The sequence below is a fragment of the Salvelinus alpinus genome, chromosome 9 (assembly GCF_045679555.1).
Source record: "Salvelinus alpinus chromosome 9, SLU_Salpinus.1, whole genome shotgun sequence".
In the NCBI taxonomy this organism is placed as follows: domain Eukaryota; kingdom Metazoa; phylum Chordata; class Actinopteri; order Salmoniformes; family Salmonidae; genus Salvelinus; species Salvelinus alpinus.
In genome coordinates this window covers 4,710,020-4,719,829 of record NC_092094.1, presented here as the reverse complement: position 1 = coordinate 4,719,829, position 9,810 = coordinate 4,710,020, and the positions used below count along the sequence as shown (strand labels likewise).

The window sequence follows — 9,810 nt, the reverse complement described above, 5'->3', positions numbered from 1 at the left end:
TGCACGCTCCCTCAACATGAGACATCTTGTGGCAAAACTGCATATTTTAGTGGCCTTTTATTGTCCCCAGCACAAGGTGCACCTGTGTAATGATCATGTTTAATCAGCTTCTTAATATGCCACATCTGTCAGGTGAATGGATTATATTGGCAAAGGAAAAAATGCTCACTAACAGGAATGTAAATAAATTTAAGCGAAATAAGCTTATTTTTTTTGTGCGAATGGAACGTTTCTGGGATCTTTTATTTCACCTCATGAAACATGGGACCAACATTTTACATAATGCGTTTTCTATTTGTGTTCAGTGTAGGTGGATGAGGGCAACGCCACTAAGCTTGGGATGAAGAGGGTCAGAACTACTACTGCTTTTTATTAACCAATGTAAATGTATTTCCATGAGGCTTCGTACCGTATATTTGGGAGCCAAAGTTAGTTGGCTGGTGCTGACCTATGTAATGTAGTGCCTAGTGCTTACTACCTTTGTAATGTAGTGCTTATTGCCTTCCCATGTATCACAGTAAATATGAATATCATGAGCACCACTCCTAGTGTACACTGTGTGCTGGACACAGCAGCTAAAGAGCCTTGTTGTTGACTCACACCCTCTGTGTGCCCATTGCTTCCCATAGAGATTAAATTACCATCTAGTTTTCTAAATGTATAAACCTGAATATCTCCTCAAATGCTTTACAGTAGTTGTAATATTGTTTTAAGACTGTAAGAATGTCTTGTGAATAATTCCATGAGATGCTGGTTTGTTTGCTTTGTTGGGACCAGGATGTTCAGCGTTTATTTGTTATTATGCACCTAAAGGCTTTATATTGTGTGGTCAGCAGTAAATAAAAGATGGTGAGAGGTATTTGAAATAATTAAAAATTTAAAATCTTAGTCGGTTTTGAACAGGTGATCATAGAATGAACTGAGAAATATATTTATTTACATGAAAAATACGTGATGCTTCCATATAATGCTACATGGATTACGATCAGCCAACTGCTGGGAAAAAGCTGAGAGAAATCTATAGGCTACGTTTGCTACTGTATCCCATTCCATTCCTTGAGTAAACGCAAGGCGCATGCCATGGAATCACCATAGCATCACCGTCACAACTAAAAACCCCGCCGAGGTTCTGTATCCTGTTTCTATTGTTGTCTTTGTTCAAACGAACACACCCCTAATGTCAATCTGCTGTCACAAGACTGATGGGCGGGACGGGGAAGGCAAAGTCCACTGCACAGGTAAGACAAAACGCCTGGGGGAAGTTGTCGACTTTTTCACGCCACTGACGGTATGGCTGTTGTCGGCTAAACTCACGGATTGTTAAAACTTTACTACCAATGGCTTTGTCGGAACTTTATACGAAGGTGAGAAAGAAAGTGATACATGTTTTTAACTCAATCTTAATACGGAATCTCAATCGCTTTGTTTTAACACCTGTTGAACACGTTGACAAATTTGTTTTATGACTAACATATGGTGCACATTATCCACCTGAATACAGTTTGGGAAATGATTATACAAATGAGTTTCCAAATTTCCTTGTAGTCCATTATCAAATTGCTGTGCGACAACTAATTACATAGACTACAATAATAAAGTAACGTATTTGTACACACTTTTTTTGTACTGTAATTTTGATTTACCAAAAGAAAATAGTGACATTTCACTCATCTCCATTCATCTTTAGAAAGTAGGCTATAATTAATTGGCATGCTCATTCAGTACAACAGAGTGTGGATACCGGATGAAGAGCATGTCTGGAAGTCAGCAGAGATCCTGAGAGACTTCAAACCTGGAGATGATACTCTACAACTGCAGCTTGAGGATGGCACTGTAAGTACTGAACACAGAGACTATAGACCATACAGTGCACTGTAAGTACTGAACACAGAGACTATAGACCATACAGTGCACTGTAAGTACTGAACACAGAGACTATAGGCCATACAGTGCACTGTAAGTACTGAACACAGACACTATAGACCATACAGTGCACTGTAAGTACTGAACACGGAGACTATAGACCATACAGTGCACTGTAAGTACTGAACACAGAGACTGTAGACCATACAGTGCACTGTAAGTACTGAACACAGAGACTATAGACCATACAGTGCACTGTAAGTACTGAACACAGAGACTATAGACCATACAGTGCACTGTAAGTACTGAACACAGAGACTATAGACCATACAGTGCACTGTAAGTACTGAACACAGAGACTATAGACCATACAGTGCACTGTAAGTACTGAACACAGAGACTATAGACCATACAGTGCACTGTAAGTACTGAACACAGAGACTATAGACCATACAGTGCACTGTAAGTACTGAACACAGGGACTATAGACCATACAGTGCACTGTAAGTACTGAACACAGGGACTATAGACCATACAGTGCACTGTAAGTACTGAACACAGAGACTATAGACCATACAGTGCACTGTAAGTACTGAACACAGAGACTATAGACCATACAGTGCACTGTAAGTACTGAACACAGAGACTATAGACCATACAGTGCACTGTAAGTACTGAACACAGAGACTATAGACCATACAGTGCACTGTAAGTACTGAACACAGAGACTATAGACCATACAGTGCACTGTAAGTACTGAGCACAGAGACTATAGACCATACAGTGCACTGTAAGTACTGAACACAGAGACTAGACCATACAGTGCACTGTAAGTACTGAACACAGAGACTAGACCATACAGTGCACTGTGAGTACTGAACACAGAGACTATAGACCATACAGTGCACTGTAAGTACTGAACACAGAGACTAGATCATACAGTGCACTGTGAGTACTGAACACAGAGACTAGACCATACAGTGCACTGTGAGTACTGAACACAGAGACTATAGACCATACAGTGCACTGTAAGTACTGAACACAGAGACTAGACCATACAGTGCACTGTGAGTACTGAACACAGAGACTAGACCATACAGTGCACTTTGAGTACTGAACACAGAGACTATAGACCATACAGTGCACTGTAAGTACTGAACACAGAGACTAGACCATACAGTGCACTGTAAGTACTGAACACAGAGACTAGACCATACAGTGCACTGTAAGTACTGAACACAGAGACTAGACCATACAGTGCACTGTAAGTACTGAACACAGAGACTATAGACCATACAGTGCACTGTAAGTACTGAACACAGAGACTAGATCATACAGTGCACTGTAAGTACTGAACACAGAGACTAGACCATACAGTGCACTGTAAGTACTGAACACAGAGACTATAGACCATACAGTGCACTGTAAGTACTGAACACAGAGACTAGACCATACAGTGCACTGTAAGTACTGAACACAGAGACTATAGACCATACAGTGCACTGTAAGTACTGAACACAGAGACTATAGACCATACAGTGTACTGTAAGTACTGAACACAGAGACTAGACCATACAGTGCACTGTAAGTACTGAACACAGAGACTATAGACCATACAGTGTACTGTAAGTACTGAACACAGAGACTAGACCATACAGTGCACTGTAAGTACTGAACACAGAGACTATAGACCATACAGTGCACTGTAAATACTGAACACAGAGACTATAGACCATACAGTGCACTGTAAGTACTGAACACAGAGACTATAGACCATACAGTGCACTGTAAGTACTGAACACAGAGACTATAGACCATACAGTGTACTGTAAGTACTGAACACAGAGACTAGACCATACAGTGCACTGTGAGTACTGAACACAGAGACTATAGACCATACAGTGTACTGTAAGTACTGAACACAGAGACTAGACCATACAGTGCACTGTAAGTACTGAACACAGAGACTATAGACCATACAGTGCACTGTAAATACTGAACACAGAGACTATAGACCATACAGTGCACTGTAAGTACTGAACACAGAGACTATAGACCATACAGTGCACTGTAAGTACTGAACACAGAGACTAGACCATACAGTGCACTGTAAGTACTGAACACAGAGACTATAGACCATACAGTGCACTGTAAGTACTGAACACAGTGACTAGACCATACAGTGCACTGTAAGTACTGAACACAGACCAGTACTGGTATGAACCAGGGGTCTCCAACCTTTTCTAGCATGAGATACTTTAAAAAAACTAAGTTATTGGTGTAAAAGTGTGTTTTCTGTCAATATACTTGGTAAAATAATGATTATTTTAAACTGGGTGGTTTGAGCCCTGAATTCTGATTGGCTGAAAGCCATGATCTATCAGATCGTATAACACGGGTATGACAAAACATTTATTTTACTGCTCTAATTACGTTGGTAACCAGTTTATAATAGCAATAAGGCTCCTTGGGGGTTTGTGATATATAGCCAATATACCACGGCTAAGGGCTGTGCAGAGTGCATAAGAATAGCCCTTAGCCGTGGTATATTGGCCATATAACACATCTCCTCCGGCCTTATAGCTTAAATAAACAACTCTAAAATCTGTGATTCCTTAAAAAAAAGAGTTTTCTCAGTTGTAAATATCCTGACTCCAGATTTGTTTTAAACTCTCAAAATTAAAATTGTTCGAAGAACTGGTCTGTAAGAAAACGAACACATTTGGATTTTGTGTGTGTAGTTCCCCTTTAATTGCGCATCTAGAATGAGGCATGTGTCATCTAATGCTGAGCAAACACAACACTTCAAAGATATTAACAACTCGGATGTGCTCAAATTTCCAGATTTCCTTGTTCCAAATCTTTAATTCCGTCCATCCACAACCCCAGGACGTGGGTGCTCACGCTCCCTAGCTGATCCTGCCCTGCGGTTTTTCGGTTGTCATCCGGGGAAAAATGCCGACAAGCAAACATGTTTTTGTCGGTGAGATGATTTATAAGTATGCACATTATTATGCGCAGAAGCGTTTAAAAAAGAGACGGCGGCGCGGAATATGGACACGCAGACGTGGAATTATATTGTAGAGGGAATTGGCCGTAAAAACTTTTAATTTTGAAAAGGATGGCGCATTCTCTCCACAGCTCCACCAATCTGTCATAATTATGGCTAGCTAAACCCCGCCTATTTCTTCAAATTATCTTCTTAATATCTGATTTTAAACCTAACCACACTGCTAACCTTAAGCCTAACTTTAAATTAAGACCAAAAAACTAAATATGTTGAATTTCTATGATATGGCCAATGTTGACTTTGTGGCTGTGGTAACTAGGGGTAACTAGGGACAACCTGCGTGTTGTTGTTGCTTCCCTGTTCGCCATGATTTTATTTGGGTCTCACATGTGGAGTGCTCATTGGCTATTGCGTCCTTGTCCAATCGCGTCGTAGGTCATACGACAAGGCGCGCCGCCGAAGTCAGAAAGTTATCAGGACATCCGACAGAGGTCTGGAGAACCGAACAGTCTTCCTCAGTGCGTCCTTTGACCCGCTCAAACTACGCGAGTCCCGCGAGTACTGATCTTAGCCCAAATTCATAGGATTTCACCCTGATCATGAAAATTCGTCTGGGACGGCAAAAACGTGGCAAATGCCTAGCGAATTCGTGTAGCTTATGCCTGGCATAATGTGCCCGTCTAGCGATGGTTTCTGTACTGCTGCTGCTCATTTCATGGCAAAGTTAGCAAATAACAAATAATAGATAACAATTGATATACTTCCACCAGGTAAACCTACTTTAACATTTTAATTGAGAAGGTTTTGTGAAAAGTAGTTGTCAACCCACAAGATGGGCAATATTGCTGGAAATTAACTGGCAGATATTGTGTTCGGTTTGGCTTTTTAAGCCATTAGTGGCTAACCAGGGGTGGGGTAATAGTATCTGGGGAGCTTGCGGTGACTGATACTTGTGAGATTTGTTTATGACAGTTTGCGATGGAACATGCGAAAACTGCATGTACTTTCAGAATTGTTTGACGATGGAGATGGGCCTGTTGGAGAGGCCTGTTTATAACTATAGACCACAATACTCTGTACTGTACTGTATGGGCCTGTTGGAGAGGCCTGTTTATAACTATAGACCACAATACTCTGTACTGTATGGGCCTGTTGGAGAGCCCTGTTTTATAACTATAGACCACAATACTCTGTACTGTATGGGCCTGTTGGAGAGCCCTGTTTTATAACTATAGACCACAATACTCTGCACTGTACTGTATGGGCCTGTTGGAGAGCCCTGTTTATAACTATAGACCACAATACTCTGCACTGTACTGTATGGGCCTGTTGGAGAGGCCTGTTTTATAACTATAGACCACAATACTCTGCACTGTACTGTGTGTGTAATTTCTGTTTGAATGACAGCATACATTTGAATGACAGTGTACATTTGCAGCAGGTAGACTAGTGGTTAAGAGTGTTGTGCTGGTAACCAAATGGTTTCTGGTTCGAATCTCTGAGATGACGAGGTGAAAAATCTGTCGATGTGCCTTTTGAGTAAGGCACTAAACCCTAATTGCTCCTGTAAGTCGCTCTGGCGTCTGCTAAATTACTGAAATGTAAAATAGTGTATTTATTGGGAGAATCTTTCATTAATCTCTAGATCATTACTTTCACTAATTTATTTGTCAACGGCAAGACTAGGACATGTGCGGCAAGACTAGGACATGTGCGGCAAGACTAGGACATGTGCGGCAAGACTAGGACATGTGCGGCAAGACTAGGACATGTGCGGCAAGACTAGGACATGTGCGGCAAGACTAGGACATGTGCGGCAAGACTAGGACATGTGCGGCAAGACTAGGACATGTGCGGCAAGACTAGGACATGTGCGGCAAGACTAGGACATGTGCGGCAAGACTAGGACATGTGCGGCAAGACTAGGACATGTGCAGCAAGACTAGGACATGTGGGGCAAGACAAGACTAGGACATGTGCGGCAAGACTAGGATATGTGCGGCAAGACAAGACTAGGACATGTAAAACATACAGTATACTTTTAATGCTGAGATTCTGGTTTGAGTATGCTTTGTAGACCAGGACTAGGTTTACTGTACTCTGTGTCCTGGGAACTGGCCATAGAGGCTTTGAGTCACCAAAGTCACACTGTTATTCCCCCTGTAGGAGATGCTGTACTCCCTGGACACATCCAGTCCTCAGCTCCCTCACCTCCGCAACCCTGATATCCTGGTGGGGGAGAATGACCTGACAGCTCTCAGCTACCTCCACGAACCAGCAGTACTACACAACCTCAAAGTGCGCTTCGTGGAGTCCAAGATCATCTACACATACTGCGGTAAAGAGACACTCACACTCCCATGTCCATCTACACGTACTGTGGTAAAGAGACACTCACACTCCCATGTCCATCTACACGTACTGTGGTAAAGAGACACTCACACTCCCATGTCCATTTATACATACTGTGGTAAAGAGACACTCCCATGTCCATCTACACGTACTGTGGTAAAGAGACACTCCCATGTCCATCTATACGTACTGTGGTAAAGAGACACTCCCACTCCCATGTCCATCTATACGTACTGTGGTAAAGAGACACTCACATGTCCATCTACACGTACTGTGGTAAAGAGACACTCCCATGTCCATCTACACGTACTGTGGTAAAGAGACACTCCCATGTCCATCTACACGTACTGTGGTAAAGAGACACTCCCATGTCCATCTATACGTACTGTGGTAAAGAGACACTCCCATGTCCATCTACACGTACTGTGGTAAAGAGACACTCCCATGTCCATCTACACGTACTGTGGTAAAGAGACACTCCCATGTCCATCTATACGTACTGTGGTAAAGAGACACTCCCATGTCCATCTACACGTACTGTGGTAAAGAGACACTCACACTCCCATGTCCATCTATACGTACTGTGGTAAAGGGACACTCCCATGTCCATCTACACGTACTGTGGTAAAGAGACACTCCCATGTCCATCTACACGTACTGTGGTAAAGAGACACTCCCATGTCCATCTACACGTACTGTGGTAAAGAGACACTCCCATGTCCATCTACACGTACTGTGGTAAAGAGACACTCACACTCCCATGTCCATCTATACGTACTGTGGTAAAGGGACACTCCCATGTCCATCTACACGTACTGTGGTAAAGAGACACTCCCATGTCCATCTACACGTACTGTGGTAAAGAGACACTCCCATGTCCATCTATACGTACTGTGGTAAAGAGACACTCACACTCCCATGTCCATCTACACGTATTGTGGTAAAGAGACACTCCCATGTCCATCTATACGTACTGTGGTAAAGAGACACTCCCATGTCCATCTACACGTACTGTGGTAAAGAGACACTCACACTCCCATGTCCATCTATACGTACTGTGGTAAAGATTCACTCACACTCCCATGTCCATCTATACGTACTGTGGTAAAGAGACACTCACACTCCCATGTCCATCTACACGTACTGTGGTAAAGAGACACTCACACTCCCATGTCCATCTACACGTACTGTGGTAAAGAGACACTCCCATGTCCATCTACACGTACTGTGGTAAAGAGACACTCCCATGTCCATCTACACGTACTGTGGTAAAGAGACACTCCCATGTCCATCTACACGTACTGTGGTAAAGAGACACTCCCATGTCCATCTACACGTACTGTGGTAAAGAGACACTCCCATGTCCATCTACACGTACTGTGGTAAAGAGACACTCCCATGTCCATCTACACGTACTGTGGTAAAGAGACACTCCCATGTCCATCTACACGTACTGTGGTAAAGAGACACTCACACTCCCATGTCCATCTATACGTACTGTGGTAAAGGGACACTCCCATGTCCATCTACACGTACTGTGGTAAAGAGACACTCCCATGTCCATCTACACGTACTGTGGTAAAGAGACACTCCCATGTCCATCTATACATACTGTGGTAAAGAGACACTCCCATGTCCATCTACACGTACTGTGGTAAAGAGACACTCCCATGTCCATCTATACGTACTGTGGTAAAGAGACACTCACACTCCCATGTCCATCTACACGTACTGTGGTAAAGAGACACTCACACTCCCATGTCCATCTATACGTACTGTGGTAAAGGGACACTCCCATGTCCATCTACACGTACTGTGGTAAAGAGACACTCACACTCCCATGTCCATCTACACGTACTGTGGTAAAGAGACACTCACACTCCCATGTCCATCTATACGTACTGTGGTAAAGAGACACTCCCATGTCCATCTATACGTACTGTGGTAAAGAGACACTCACACTCCCATGTCCATCTACACGTATTGTGGTAAAGAGACACTCCCATGTCCATCTATACGTACTGTGGTAAAGAGACACTCCCATGTCCATCTACACGTACTGTGGTAAAGAGACACTCACACTCCCATGTCCATCTATACGTACTGTGGTAAAGATTCACTCACACTCCCATGTCCATCTATACGTACTGTGGTAAAGAGACACTCACACTCCCATGTCCATCTATACGTACTGTGGTAAAGAGACACTCACACTCCCATGTCCATCTACACGTACTGTGGTAAAGAGACACTCACACTCCCATGTCCATCTACACGTACTGTGGTAAAGAGACACTCCCATGTCCATCTACACGTACTGTGGTAAAGAGACACTCCCATGTCCATCTACACGTACTGTGGTAAAGAGACACTCCCATGTCCATCTATACGTACTGTGGTAAAGAGACACTCCCATGTCCATCTACACGTACTGTGGTAAAGAGACACTCCCATGTCCATCTATACATACTGTGGTAAAGAGACACTCCCATGTCCATCTACACGTACTGTGGTAAAGAGACACTCCCATGTCCATCTACACGTACTGTGGTAAAGAGACACTCACACTCCCATGTCCATCTATA

At 43.0% G+C, this 9,810-nt stretch overlaps 1 protein-coding gene across 2 annotated transcripts in view; it reads left to right on the top strand.

The window, feature by feature from the left end:
• The first annotated feature begins 349 nt into the window (after nt 1-349).
• The window catches only part of LOC139584187 (unconventional myosin-Vc-like), a 57,482-nt gene continuing 48,021 nt past the window's right edge, over nt 350-9,810 (top strand). Inside the window, exons 1-3 of one of the 2 annotated variants that reach the window (XM_071415743.1) lie at nt 350-1,364; nt 1,723-1,833; nt 7,040-7,211. In XM_071415743.1, coding sequence (XP_071271844.1) covers nt 1,338-1,364; nt 1,723-1,833; nt 7,040-7,211 — 310 coding nt within the window. In that variant the 5' untranslated portion in view covers nt 350-1,337. Of the gene's footprint in view, nt 1,365-1,722; nt 1,834-5,343; nt 5,644-7,039; nt 7,212-9,810 lie in introns of those variants that run through there. The other variant, XM_071415744.1, reaches the window with a different exon arrangement.